Genomic DNA, 13,812 nt, shown 5'->3' on the forward strand with positions numbered 1-13,812 from the left:
GGACAATTCCTCACATTCTCACACATGGACAGGCACCCTGTACAGCACTGTATCACATTCTGTCCACTGGAGAGGCATCCATTAGGACAATTCCTCACATTCTCACACATGGACTGACACCCTAAATAGCACTGCATCACATTCTGTCCACTGGAGAGGCATCCATTAGGACAATTCCTCACATTCTCACACATGGACTGACACCCTAAATAGCACTGCATCACATTCTGTCCACTGGAGGGACATGCATTATGACAATTCCTCACATTCTCAAACAGACACATCTTACCATTTCCATTACTGATTTTTCTTATCTGTTTGAAGCATGTTTAATTTGTTGCAGCTTTCATGGGGGGTTGCTGATTAATCAGATAAATTACTGTAATGGTCCCTTTCTCTCCCTCGCACTGGTACCTAATCTTGCTGTCCATCGTTCCCTCAAGCTTAAGAAACTCTCGGAATATAATGCTGATACTTTCCATTTCGCCTTTGCTAAGACCTGTTTACAGAGTTAATTTCCATGAATCTGCAGTAGGTACGACCAAGGGCATAACTTTTAAGGGGGTGCAGGGGGTTTTATTAGCTGATTTTGATTGCGCACACGTGTACGACTTCTCGTCATTCACTGATTATTCTACGTCTTGTATTTCAAACAGTACCATGACGTCCCGCCCATCGACACGCGTTTCTCGTTGTTCTTTTGAATGTCAGTTTTGCTGCCCAATGAGCGTAAAGGGGCGGGGTCGCGACTTCCAGGGTTTGGTGGGTCGGATGCCTGACGAGGGTGTCGGCTTTCGCTTACATCGGTGCTTTCACGATTTGAGGCCCTTGGGCTTTGATGAGGTACTTTATGGCCGGGACATTCACTGTTTAGGGTTACTGGCGAGGCCGATACGCTTTAGCGCTCTCACGTGTCTCTTGCGGCGATAACGTAGAAATGAAACGGCTATCCACGCACCTGGCGCATTCGGTTTGTGTTTTTGTGCATTTCGGCGAGAAGCGCCCTGCGGGGACTGTCTGCGTGTATGCAGGTGGATATGCGGCTAGGCGGGTTAGTATACAGCTTCGTGTCTATCTTACCGTGCACCGTTAGTATGCAGAGGAGTGTTAAGGTTACGGTGCACATTTAGTACCAAGGTTAGTGTTGAGGTTACCGTGCATATTCAGTATGCAGGTTAGTGTACTGGTTATTGTGTGCGGTTCCTGTAGAGGTTAGTGTTCATGTCACTGTGCGTTTACTGTGCTCTGTAGGGCTACCGTGCATGCTGGTTTTCAGCGTCCGATGCGGGGGCAGTGTGCTGCACGCCTTTACCTCATCATGCTCGTCTTTGCTAATGCGTCTGCGCTACCGGGCTGCACTGACGACTCCGGTCAGACCGGCGCCCAGCGCTTCCTCTAGGCTGCTGCTCGGCTTCCGCTGACCAGCGCGATACCGACTGATAGTGACTCTAGGGCGCCTGTCTGGACGCGGGGGGCGTTTCTGGCTGTCTGCGGCTCTCCCGGAGGCCCGGGAATTAGGGCTGGGCTCCGGACCTGCCGTCTTCGCCCGAGGGTCATTGGACACGTCGCAGCCCTTCGCAGTCGCGGCCTGGCCTTGGCTTGTGAGCAGGAAAGTCCGGGGATTTTCCGGGGCCTGCGCCGGGTGTGGCCCTGTCAAGCTTAACGGGTGAGGGGCTTCGCGTTTAAACCATCCGAAATGCGTGTCGCGAGGTGTTCGCGGCGGCACGGAGCCGCCGGGGAAAGTGCCGGAGCACCGGGCCGTCCTTAAGGCATATGTCAGCCGGACACATAGCGACAGGGACGGGCTCTGCTTAGCGGCGGACCGGGGGGCGACACGGGGCTTTATGAAATTAATGAGGGATACAGAGTTGATCGGGGCTGCAGGGCTTACATGCGGCTGTCAGTATGTGCTGTGTGCAGATCGGCGGAGTGGGCAGCTTTACACGTTTTAATGGCGAAGCTGCGGCTTGGCTTAGGGTCGCTGTGCCGGTGCTTCATTTGGCTGCCGTGGCATGCAATTTTGCCGCCTGCTGTACCCGACAGTCTGAAGCAAGTTTGCATTGATGCATTCAGTGAAAGACGGCGTTAACCTTTCCTTTAATCTGGGAAAGCGGGATATGCACAGTACGCGCATGGTGTTCCGCTAGCGCAGCCTCGTGCTTCGGACCCCCTGCTAAAAGCGGCCTGCTTCTCTGATGGCCAGCCCGGTGCATCGTGGCCGTCAACTCTGCCTCATGTGCATGTGCAGAACTCAGTGTTAAAGGCAAGACACAAGGTGAAAAGCTGGGAGACTTTCTCCAGTACTGCAACCAGAGGGCACATCATTGGAGCTGTGATGTGGTCCATCATCGCCTGTTATGGTGTTATAGATAGCTGCCACACAGTATTCAGCTGCTGTGAACGTGCATGTTAGCCCTCCTCTCACACACCTGTCTGCTACTCTTCAGACTTTGAGTCTGTTCTGCTGTCCTGGAGAAAAAAATTCAGGTTCCCAGCCCCACAGAAAGGCCACGTTTTAGTCAGTTGTTGGCTGTAGTCTGCCTCGTGTGTTGGATGCAAGCAAGAGGCAGATCAGATCAGTTTATTAATGAAATGCACAACGTTGCCTGCATCTGCCTCTGTTTGCTGTGCTTTTTGATAAATAAACTTTGATTTGATTTCATTTAGTCTGCTGCTCACTAACATCCGGCAAACCAGCAAATGAGTGACGCAGATGTAGGAAACAAACGGTGGTTTTCTGAGTGAAATGTGTGCCGGTCTGGTGAATTCAGACTGAGGACTGTGGCTACAGACAGAGGTACTGCAGCGATCTCTGAGCTCTGGGTGATCATCACAGCCTGCTGGTGTACAGAACACGCTGGGTGCCAGGAAGCTGGTCTTGCTGACCAGCCAGCTGGCCTCTCTGACATGCCGTTTCCTTTGGTGGTCAGCATGTCTCGCTTGGTTGTTTTTGCCTGAATATTTTAACTTCATTTAAAATTTTATCTGCTGTTTACTTGAAATCATCTTGAGGCTTTGCCTCTATACTTTTTGTGAAGAGATGTCCATATTTTAGTGAGTACTTCAAAGGTTGTAGTTTACATTCCTGTAGGGTTCTTCCTGTCTGCAGATGAAAAGTAACGGCAGTAACGGACATGCAGGGCTGCCAACTCGCATGCACCTGGTGTGACGGTCACGCTTTCAGACCCTCATGCTCACAAGAAATCACGTCAAATATGTATTATTCCATGATAAACCTAAAATTAGATGCATCAAATGCATTGGGGTAGTTTGCAAACCCTACAGTCTATTTACAAAGTAATAAAACTCTTACCTACATGTTAATGCGTACACATGTGTGTGCAGATTTGCCTCAGATTAAAGATCTCAGTCCAGCCAGCTGACCAGAGTTGGCAGCCCTGATGTGGTGATGAACAGCCCCGTGCAAGCAGCAGGGGGCAGAGTGTTGCGTGCACGGATCCGTTTTGCTCGGAGCTGGAGGGAAAAGCGGGACAGGTTCCGTTTCCTGTTACTTTATGAGCTGCAGGTGCCACTTCCTGCGCATGTGGGCAGTTGTTCTGTGGAGCAGAAACACTTAAGTAAATGTCAGGCATTAAGTAAAATGTATTTAAGTGCAGTGGCGGGGGTGGTGTTCGGAACGTCTGAGAATGGGCATATTTGGCCTGCTCTTCTTGTGTTTCAGAATGGTAATAGAAGGTGGACTATACTTAAATTCTACCTAACGCTCACGCAGAACATTGACAGAGCATAAATATTCTTATTCACTGGAATAGGACGGTATTGTTCATCTGTTTTTCTTCTTGGCTTTAGATAAGCAAAGCACTCCCTCTCTCGTTTTAGGAGCTGCTGCTGCCCTGAAGCCCCAGCAGAAGCCTCTGGCTGTGCAGGGAGGGATGCCCGCATTCCTGCGTATTACCTGACCAGCAGCTCCTGCCCGGGCTCCGCCGTCCTCCTGTCCTCCACTGCCGATTGGAGGGAGGCCTGTGTCGCTGCCGTGGAAGGGGCAGTCCATCTCTTTGGGAAAGCATGGAGTGTGCCGTGTCCCCAGCGCGCTGCTGCCCAGCTCCTGGTCACTTCTCTTTAGAGAGACTGGGCCTGTGAGCTTTGTCTGGAAGCTGAAGGCTGGATCAGTAACGAGAGGCTTGACCCCCCCTCCCCCCGACCCGGATACGTGCCTGCAGTGGTACTTTGGTGTTTGACTGAAATCGCGCACCACACCGAGTGCCCATCTCCTCCAGGATTACAGTTCATCTTACCCCGTTCCCTCTCTGGGGTCCTACCCCCTCCACCTTGCTCTTCTTCATGGCTTATGTTAATCTGCCTGTGTTCAGCCTCAGGTCCAGGGTGTAATCTGATGCCTTTTAAGGTGCTGTACTTATTCCAGGCTTAGACCTTATAACCATCCAAGCAACCAATAAATGATAATCTTGTTACAACTTTTCAATGAATCATCAAAGTGCTTTTGGTAGTTTATTATTTTTAAATGTTATTGTACCCACATACACAGCTGTGCTGCTCCCTGGCCAAGAAGGTGGTTTAAGGGCACCAGTGTAAGTGTCCCTGTGGGCCTGGACCCTATGACCTCATGATTCTGGCTTTGGTTCCTTAATGGTTCTGAGTGATGGCTATGAGGCTTCTCCAGTACCTCTCCGCGTGGGCCTCTTCTGGGGCATTAGGCAGCTCTGTATAGGTGAGGCTGAGCTGTCTGCTTGACGGGATGGTGTGGACAGCACCCCTAACTGTGCCCCTAACGAGCCCCAGAGGGTGACATTCTCAGGGAGCCTCTGCTAGTGTGCCCGTTCCCTTCTGTTTACTTTGGTTGGCTACAGATAAGGTGTTCAGGAGCTTCTGTCTGGTTCGCATGAGTGCACAGTTGCACCGTCCAGCTCTCTGGTTGTTTTTATTCATTACGATTAAGGATGGACCTGAGGTTGGTTAAATATTTCGATGTCCAGACAGAGTGCATGTGGCCCGGAGGGTGAAGCTCTTCCCTGAAGCTTTCCTCCACTCTATCAGCCACTTGCTGGCCTTGTTCCTTGTTCCTGCCCCTGAGCCTGTTTAACTCCCTCTAACCCTTCACCTGAATCAAAGTGTGTGATGCCCGCAGTCAGCAAGGGTGGGGGTGCCGCTGGCCCCTCTTCTTCGCCCGCATCCTCCTCCCCGGGCCGCCCTCTCCGGCCCAGCCGCTATGTGCCCGTCGCTGCCGCCACCGCCTTCCTGGTGGGCTCCACCACGCTCTTCTTCTGCTTCACGTGAGTACGACATGGAAATGGGTCACTGTGCAGAGGGACAGCTCAGGGGTGGAGCTCCTCCACCTGTCCGCCCATTCATGGCCCCCATTGTCCCTCCCCAGGTGCCCTTGGCTGGCAGAGTACATCTCCATGGCCGTGCCGGTCTACAATGGAGTCATCTTCCTCTTCGTCTTGGCAAACTTCTGCATGGCCACCTTCATGGATCCAGGCATCTTTCCCAGAGGTATCTATGGAAAAGCACAGCGGCTCTCTTCCTTTTTGAAGGGGGTTCAGGTGCCCATCCCAAGTTTCTCCAGGAAGTTGCCCAGCAGTGGAACCTTTAGTTCATGTCCATAGTTCCGTATTTGGTTTTTTGTTTTCTGGCCATGTCTGCGATGAACACACGTGTCCTCCTTCCAGCTGAGGAAGACGAGGACAAAGAGGACGACTTCCGCGCTCCGCTGTACAAGACGGTGGAGATCCGGGGCATCCAGGTGCGCATGAAGTGGTGCTCCACCTGCCGGTTCTACCGGCCACCCCGCTGCTCCCACTGCTCTGTGTGCGACAACTGCGTGGAGGTGAGCAGGGCGAGGTCCCTGTGGGAGGCGGGGTCTATCTGTGCATGCGTATGCACTGCAGCCGGTCTGACCTCATCCCCTCTGCCCCCCCCCTAGGACTTCGACCACCACTGCCCCTGGGTTAACAACTGCATAGGCAGGCGCAACTACCGCTACTTCTTCCTGTTCCTGCTGTCGCTGACAGCCCACATCATGGGCGTCTTCGGTTTCGGACTGCTCTTCATCCTGCACCACACGCAGCAGTTGGACCGCCTGCATGCTGCTGTCACGTATCCTGCCTCTCTCTATCCCTATCTGTCTGCCTCAGTCTGCTTCCCTCTGTCTGTCTGCTCCTATCTCTGTCTTGCTACGCTCCTCTGTCTGCTTCACTTTCTTTCTTCCTTCCTGTCTGTCTCTCTCCATCTACCCCTCTCTACCTGTCTGCTTCTGTCTCTCTCTCTCCCCATCTACCTTTCTCTACCTGTCTGCTTCTATCTCTCTCTCTCTCTCTCTCCATCTACCTCTCTCTACCAGTCTGCTTCTCTCTCTCTGTCTACCATCTGTCTGCTCCTCTCTGTCTGTTTTCCTCGGTCTGCCTCTCTCTCTCTCTGCCACTGCTTCTCTTTGCTTCTGTCTGCCTCTCTCTGCTGCTCTCTGTCTCTGTCTGTCTGTCTCCTTGTATGTGCGTTGGGTTATCCCTGTGTCATGTGTCTCCACATAAATTGTTTTTTACTCCTTGACTTTCCCCTCTCAGTATGGCTGTTATGTGTGTGGCTGGTCTCTTCTTCATCCCAGTAGCAGGTCTCACTGGTTTCCATATTGTGCTGGTAGCCCGAGGGAGAACCACCAATGAGCAGGTAAGTCTGCCGGTGCAGCTTTGGCACTTTATCAGTGTGAGGATCCCAGTGCTGATTCCAGCTGCGATATGTGATGGTTATGATTCATGGTGATTAGAGAGCACCTCTGATAGGCCCTGGGCATCTTTCTGCTAGGTATTTGCTTTCTGCCATGCAGAACAACATTCTCGCTGCCTCAGTGATTGTGTTGGCAGATGCTTACAAATCAGCTGCATTCTTTCAGAATTACCTCCCCGTGACCAATATCTCACACACACTTGTGTAATTTAATGTTTGTTCCTGGTGATGTCAGTGTCGCTGCGTTTTGTCAGTTGAGTGTCTCGGTGCTGCAGTGACATGCCCGTGTTCTCTTACAGGTGACAGGGAAATTTCGAGGTGGCGTGAACCCTTTCACGGACGGCTGCTGGAGAAACGTCTCCCACGTGTTATGCAGCTCACAGGCACCCAGGTCCAGCCCTCTTATGCTTTCTGGTTTACGTCTGTCTGTCTGCCTGCCTGTCTGCCTGTCTTCCTGTCTCTCATATATGTTTACATTGTGCAGACCATAAAAAAAAACTTATTTTGATGTTGTGGGGACGTTTTCAGTCACCACATGGGGATTTTTATAAAAATCTGTGAAAATGCAAGCCGTCGTTTGCTTACTTGTTGTTAAGGGCTAGGTTAGGGATGAGGTTAATGTCGGAAATAGGGTTATGCCCAGAGATGGACATAAACTGGCACGCAACTACGCATTCACCTTTAATACAATATGTGCGACAATCGATTGTTTGTGGAAGCGCAAATGCACCCTTATTTTATGTGCATTTGCGCTGCTATGACAAGAGAATACCTCGCATTGTAATTTGTATACCGCAAATGAAATATGCATTTTAATCTTTATATGCTATTTTCTTTTAATATTAGTGCAAATGCACATAAAATAAGTACGCATTTACACTGTTACCACAATCGATTGTCACATGTATCGTTTTTAAAGGTGAATGCGTACTTGCATACCAGTTATGTCCATCCCTGATTATGCCCAGAGAATAAAATGGGGATATAGATTCCTAGTGTGTGTGTGTATGTGTACATTGGCTATCCGCTACTCACAGCATAATAACTGAATGCTACTGCAGTAGGTGGCTCCCTCACAGGTGTGTTCTGGTCCTGTTCCCAGGTATATGGGCCGGAGGAAGAGGTTTCAGACTGTGGCTGTTCAGCCTCCCTTCCTCAGACCCCCACTGTCAGAGGCCCAGTTGGTAGCCAAGGTCTTGGACAATGGCATCCAGGGAGATCTGCACCGGGTAGGCTGCTCTGTGCTGTAGTGAGCTTCCGTGTTCCCGGCCCTCGTGCTGAGCCGTACCGGCCCTGTCCATAGTCAGCCTCGGCGTCCTCCGACCTCAGGCTGAGCCGTACCGGCCCTGTCCATAGCGAGCCTCGTGTTCCCGGCCCTCAGGCTGAGCCGTACCGGCCCTGTCCATAGCGAGCCTCGTGTTCCCGGCCCTCAGGCTGAGCCGTACCGGCCCTGTCCATAGCGAGCCTCGTGTTCCCGGCCCTCAGGCTGAGCCGTACCGGCCCTGTCCATAGCGAGCCTCGTGTTCCCGGCCCTCAGGCTGAGCCGTACCGGCCCTGTCCATAGTCAGCCTCGGCGTCCTCCGACCTCAGGCTGAGCCGTACCGGCCCTGTCCATAGCGAGCCTCGTGTTCCCGGCCCTCAGGCTGAGCCGTACCGGCCCTGTCCATAGCGAGCCTCGTGTTCCCGGCCCTCAGGCTGAGCCATACCGGTCCTGTCCATAGCGAGCCTCGTGTTCCCGGCCCTCAGGCTGAGCCATACCGGTCCTGTCCATAGTCAGCCTCGGCGTCCTCCGACCTCATGCTGAGCCATACCGGCCCTGTCCATAGCGAGCCTCGGCGTCCTCCGACCTCATGCTGAGCCATACCGGCCCTGTCCATAGCGAGCCTCGTGTTCCCGGCCCTCAGGCTGAGCCGTACCGGCCCTGTCCATAGTGAGCCTCGTGTTCCCGGCCCTCAGGCTGAGCCGTACCGGCCCTGTCCATAGCGAGCCTCGTGTTCCCGGCCCTCAGGCTGAGCCGTACCGGTCCTGTCCATAGCGAGCCTCGTGTTCCCGGCCCTCATGCTGAGCCGTACCGGTCCTGTCCATAGCGAGCCTCGTGTTCCCGGCCCTCATGCTGAGCCGTACCGGTCCTGTCCATAGCGAGCCTCGTGTTCCCGGCCCTCATGCTGAGCCGTACCGGTCCTGTCCATAGCGAGCCTCGTGTTCCCGGCCCTCATGCTGAGCCGTACCGGTCCTGTCCATAGCGAGCCTCGTGTTCCCGGCCCTCAGGCTGAGCCATACCGGTCCTGTCCATAGCGAGCCTCGTGTTCCCGGCCCTCAGGCTGAGCCATACTGGTTCTGTCCATAGCGAGCCTCGTGTTCCCGGCCCTCAGGCTGAGCCATACTGGTTCTGTCCATAGCGAGCCTCGTGTTCCCGGCCCTCATGCTGAGCCATACTGGTCCTGTCCATAGCGAGCCTCGTGTTCCCGGCCCTCGGGCTGAGCCATACCGGTCCTGTCCATAGCGAGCCTCGTGTTCCCGGCCCTCGGGCTGAGCCATACTGGTTCTGTCCATAGCGAGCCTCGTGTTCCCGGCCCTCAGGCTGAGCCATACTGGTTCTGTCCATAGTGAGCCTCGTGTTCCTGGACCCCGTCCTGAGCCATACTGACTCTGTCCGTAATGAGTTTTGGTGTCCCCAGACATCGTGCCACACTGTACTATTCCTGTCTGTCAATATCCCCCCAGTCAAAGAGCAGCCTGGAGATGGAGAGCCAGTCAGCCGACGCCGAGCCGCCCCCCCCTCCCAAGCCAGAGTTGAGATACCCCGGTCTGGCCCGGGGCCAGCTCTCTCTAGCTGCCTCTGAGGGTTAGTATTGTCCCCCTCCTCCTTGTGAGTGCCAGTATTGGCAGGCAGGCAAATGATTGCTCTCTGCTGCATCTGCCTGATCCCAGAGAGCTCTCTGCTGAACAAGACCCCGCCCACGCCCACCATGTACAAGTACCGGGCGGCATACAACAGTCCCAGCAAAAGCCACACCCCCCTCAGCCAGTCCTACTCCAGCAAGGTGAGCACCCCCAGAGGTGGACACCCTGCCGCCTGAGACCAGCTGAGTGGCATCCCCACCTCACCGTGCATCCTCTGTGTTGTGATTTAATTGCATGACTCATCATATTTTCTTTTTCACCCATTGGCTCAGTTGCTGTCAGTCCGTCCATATGAGTAAGTTGGCCTCTGTTTGCTCTGTGTGCTGTAGTGCTGTGACCCGCTTTGCTTCTGTATGTAGCTGTGTGTGTGTGTGTGTGTGTGTGAGAGAGAGAGAGAAAGAAAGAGAGGGAGAGAGAACAGGCCACACAGCTCCCCCTGTTGTAGCATCATTTTCTGAGGAGGTCAGGCTGCTCGCTGTGATTGTCTGTGAGTGTTAGGGTCCGTTGGGGCCCTTGAAGGATTCTTTGACGAGCTTGCCTTCTGTGGTCCAGCTCCGCCCCCAGGTGGCCCAGCTCCATCCAGTAACACACACTGAGCCTTGCTGTGTGTCAGAGAGCACCCCCTGGTGGCCTCCTGATCCTGGGCTATGCTCACCTTTCTCATCGCCATGACTGACTGCTTGTGTTCACTCACTGCTTCTGCTTTAGTTATTTTATTTGACAACACTCCCCCCTGCCTCCCAGCTGATTGACTCTTCTGTCACACCCCTGCTAGATGAGTCGGGGCGACAGCCTGAAGGAGTCGTCGTCCCTGCTGGAGTCCAGCCAGCAGGCTGCCTACCGCTCGGAGCCCAGCTTGGATGGCTGCCACGGGGAGCTAGGTCCCAGGGAGCCGAATGCCGAGGCCCCGGGGCCCACCGCTCCTGGGGGGGGCATCCTTGGTTACTCCCTGGGTGGCCGCTCCTTCCCGTCCTTCTCGGACCCCACGGTGCTGTCGGTGGCGGGATCGCGCTCCTCCAGCGTGCGTTCTGCTCACGCTGGCCACGGTGTCCTCGGCCCGCCGCCACCAGAGGGCGCCTCTTCTACCAGCTACCAGAGCTTGGCCAATCAGACTCCACGCAGTGGCAGCCTTTCCTATGACAGCCTGCTGACGCCCTCGGGAAGCCCCGACTTTGAAGCGGCAGGCCCCACGCTGTCCCCGGGCCGGCTCCGTGCCCCCATGCACATCCGCCCCCTCCCACACGCGCACCACCCTCCTGTACTGGGCTACAGCTCACCCTTCTTGTCTGCACAGCTGGCCCAGCAGCGTGACCCCGGGCTGCACCAGGCCTCAGCTGCCTTGCTGTCCTCCCCCCGCAAGGCCTACTTGCACGGTGTGAGCCCACCCCCCACCCCGATGGACAGGGACCCCCAGCGGCACCCCCAGCACCATGCGCGGCCCCTGCGCTTCTCACGGGCGCCGGTGCTAGCAGACTCGCACCCAGTAGCCTGGGCGCGCTCTCTGGGTTCGCCGGATTCCCCTCAGGGGACCGTGTCTCCAGGCCCCTTTCCGCACCGGCCCCCACTGGGCAAGTCTCTGTCGTACTCGAGCGCGGCGGCAGCGGAGATGCAGAGCCGGCTGGTGAGGAAGGCCTCGGCGGGGGCAGGCATCCAGGCCCCAAAGTGAGTACGGCCCTGCAGCTTTCTACTGCCCCCTCCTGTTAGCATTTCCTCGCTTTATGTGCGTGTAAGGTGGAGCTTACTTAGCATCATGTGACTGGGGGTTTCCATGACTATGCATGGTGGCCAAACTGATCGTTAAGTACACAGAGAATGAATAAAATGCACTTGAATGCTGGGAAACGCTAGATATGCCCACACGGTGTGGTACTGGTTAAGGCCGGGAGGTGGACGGTCAAATGGACAGATGGACTAATGCAAGATAATGAGAGCAGCATGTAGTGCCAGGCCCAGCGCAGGGTTTGTGGGCTTGCTGTGCAGTCGGCAATGTTCTCCTGTTCCTGGTTCTTAGTTGCTGGCTCGCATTTTCCTTCCCTCATTCGTAGCTGGTGCCTGGGTCGCTTCGCCAGCTCTCTCTCTCTGTAACCCCACATTCTCTCCCTTCCCTTTCAGGGATGAGATTCAGATGAAGTCCTACAGCCGCTCAAACGGGCAGCCAAAAACAGGCCCTCCACCCTCACCACATCATTCGGCATCCTCCCCATCCTCTCCCTCGCACATGGGGAGCCCGACCCCTCTTACCACAAGGCCAGGCCCAGCCAATCACAGCACATCCTCTTTGCACAGCCCCACCCACAAGCAGGGAGGCGGCGTGAAGAAAGTCACAGGCGTCGGTGGGACCACCTATGAGATCTCGGTTTGACGGGGGCTGGTTTGATAAGGGATCGCGGTCTGCTGTGGGCCAGTATGCCACTCAACTGGGTCCGGGCAGGCGCACGGACGTGTTCTGCAGCCGTGACTGAAGCCTGGGGTGCCGTGTCACTCGTCACACTGGCCTCTGCTGGCTTGCTCTTGCTATGACAGCAGGAACTGTATTGAAACACCCAGGAATGGAAGGTGAAGCCCACAGAGTGATGCATCGTTTCTACCCATTTGGATTTTGACCGCTAGCCGCCGCAGCCCAGCCCGACTAGGCGCTCGCTCCCTCCTGTCTGCAGGGCTGCGTTTGCTGATTGACAGGCAGCTCCCGCTTGCCCGTGCAGCCGTCGGGCGCCGGCGTTAGTTTTTATTTGAATTATTTATTTTTACATTTTTATCAATTTATATAGTGGGTTTAATAAAAACAGGAGTCTGAAGGGTGGCTATCTGGACGGGACGGTCTTCGTGCAGCCGGCTGGACCTCCTGCCTGTCGCGACCCTCACCGAAAGCGAAGACTGAGGCCCTGCATGGCCTGCCACTTTAATGGGCCCTGGCAGAGCATGGATGGCTGATTCTCCCTTCAAAATACTAGCGTGCAGTTGCTTCCTGAGGGTTTTCGGATATAGTCACCGAGGAATGACAGACCTTGTTTCGAATTGCTGTATATTTCTGGATGTTTATAATGTCAGTTTGTCAGTTAAGTCATTAGGTCACCTTCCCCACGAAGGCTGGCCAATTATGTGACTGTGGCATTGTATATGAGAACCAATCCAAACATTGTTGGACTGGGACCCAGAAGGAAGATTTGCGTCTTTCGAAATGATTGGGTTTATATTGGAATGTTATGAAATTTCTTGTCTCATCAATCCAGTCAGAGGAAATTGTTTAAACTTTTAAAATTGCACTGTGTGACATTGTGATGTCAGAAGGCTAGAATGTGACAGCAGTTGTGACCAGCCAATGCCTATGCAGAAATAACAGGAAAGGCGGGGCTTGTGTGCATTGTGCATATGTGAGCGTGATTGGCTGTGTGTATGTCTGTCAGTATGGCTGACCAATGATAATAAACTTGTTTGTAAAACATTTTGAAAGCCCTTGGTTTCAAAATTGTTTTAAATTTGCCGGATCTGAAATGCAGGTGCTGATTCATCATCATGAGATTCTAAGCAGCAGCCTGACCCCCGCCCCCGAGCTCTGACTGACTTTTCTTTCATTATAAAACCCAATATGGAGGTATGGGGAGTAACGTGAGGCACAGGACCCCCCCCCCTTCCCCTGATGTACAGCAGCATATCTGACAGAAATGGGCCTCACGCTCAGCTTTGTCATGCTCGCTGTGAATGTGCAGTTGCTCTGTGTATTGCCTTCCTCTGCCAGAACCGAGCCTGCTTCAGGTTAGCACACTCCAAACCAACCAACGATACAGCATTTAACACCGATAACCAACATGACAGATGCTCGTGGATCCCGATCCCAATCCCCCACCCCCCCCCAGAATAAATCGAGCAGTCTGTACACACAGCATGACATTGGATTAAGACTTGAAGCAATTTTAATGGTAAAACAACTTGCCCAACAAGAGTATGGTGTTTCCATAGCATTGCAAGATGGGGCCACGGGCTGAGGGAAGGGAGGGACAAAGTGATGGTCAGCCATGGGCTGTGAACCTGATAGCGGGAAACCCACAGCAGTATGATGTGCTCAAGCAGCTTATTTGGACTAAATAGTGCCTCGGATCAGAGGGGTCCTCCGGACCCCGACCGGCGGTGCCTCGCATCAGAGGGGTCCTCTGAAACTTAGACCCTGATCGGCATTACATTGTCACAGGGGACTGGCACCTGCTAGTG

The 13,812-nt window shown here is 54.1% G+C and overlaps 1 protein-coding gene across 4 annotated transcripts; it reads left to right on the forward strand.

Annotated features, from left to right (window-relative positions):
- The first annotated feature begins 687 nt into the window (after positions 1–687).
- Positions 688–13,048, forward strand: zdhhc5a (zinc finger DHHC-type palmitoyltransferase 5a). Of its 4 annotated transcripts, none has more exons than XM_048996309.1 (12): positions 688–843; positions 3,841–5,252; positions 5,354–5,475; positions 5,652–5,809; positions 5,906–6,078; positions 6,543–6,645; positions 7,002–7,093; positions 7,805–7,931; positions 9,427–9,547; positions 9,634–9,746; positions 10,382–11,268; positions 11,719–13,048. In XM_048996309.1, exons 2-12 carry the CDS (start codon positions 5,098–5,100, stop codon positions 11,966–11,968), a joined length of 2,301 nt encoding a protein of 766 aa, XP_048852266.1. In that variant the 5' UTR covers positions 688–843; positions 3,841–5,097; the 3' UTR covers positions 11,969–13,048. The 4 variants fall into 4 exon arrangements, with proteins under 4 accessions (XP_048852266.1, XP_048852268.1, XP_048852267.1 ...); XM_048996311.1 differs by lacking the exon at positions 688–843 and adding an exon at positions 850–1,051; XM_048996310.1 differs by lacking the exon at positions 688–843 and adding an exon at positions 1,071–1,666.
- Positions 13,049–13,812: the final 764 nt, after the last annotated feature.

The sequence above is a fragment of the Brienomyrus brachyistius genome, chromosome 25, assembly GCF_023856365.1.
Source record: "Brienomyrus brachyistius isolate T26 chromosome 25, BBRACH_0.4, whole genome shotgun sequence".
Lineage (NCBI taxonomy): Eukaryota > Metazoa > Chordata > Actinopteri > Osteoglossiformes > Mormyridae > Brienomyrus > Brienomyrus brachyistius.

Bases quoted from the DNA above. Each gene is read 5' to 3' on its own strand.
- zdhhc5a (XM_048996309.1), top strand. From the start codon at position 5,098: ATGCCCGCAGTCAGCAAGGGTGGGGGTGCCGCTGGCCCCTCTTCTTCG. The intron at 5,476-5,651 runs GTATCTATGGAA...TCCTCCTTCCAG, and splicing joins TCCAGGCATCTTTCCCAGAG to CTGAGGAAGACGAGGACAAA. The intron at 9,747-10,381 runs GTGAGCACCCCC...CACCCCTGCTAG, and splicing joins GCCAGTCCTACTCCAGCAAG to ATGAGTCGGGGCGACAGCCT.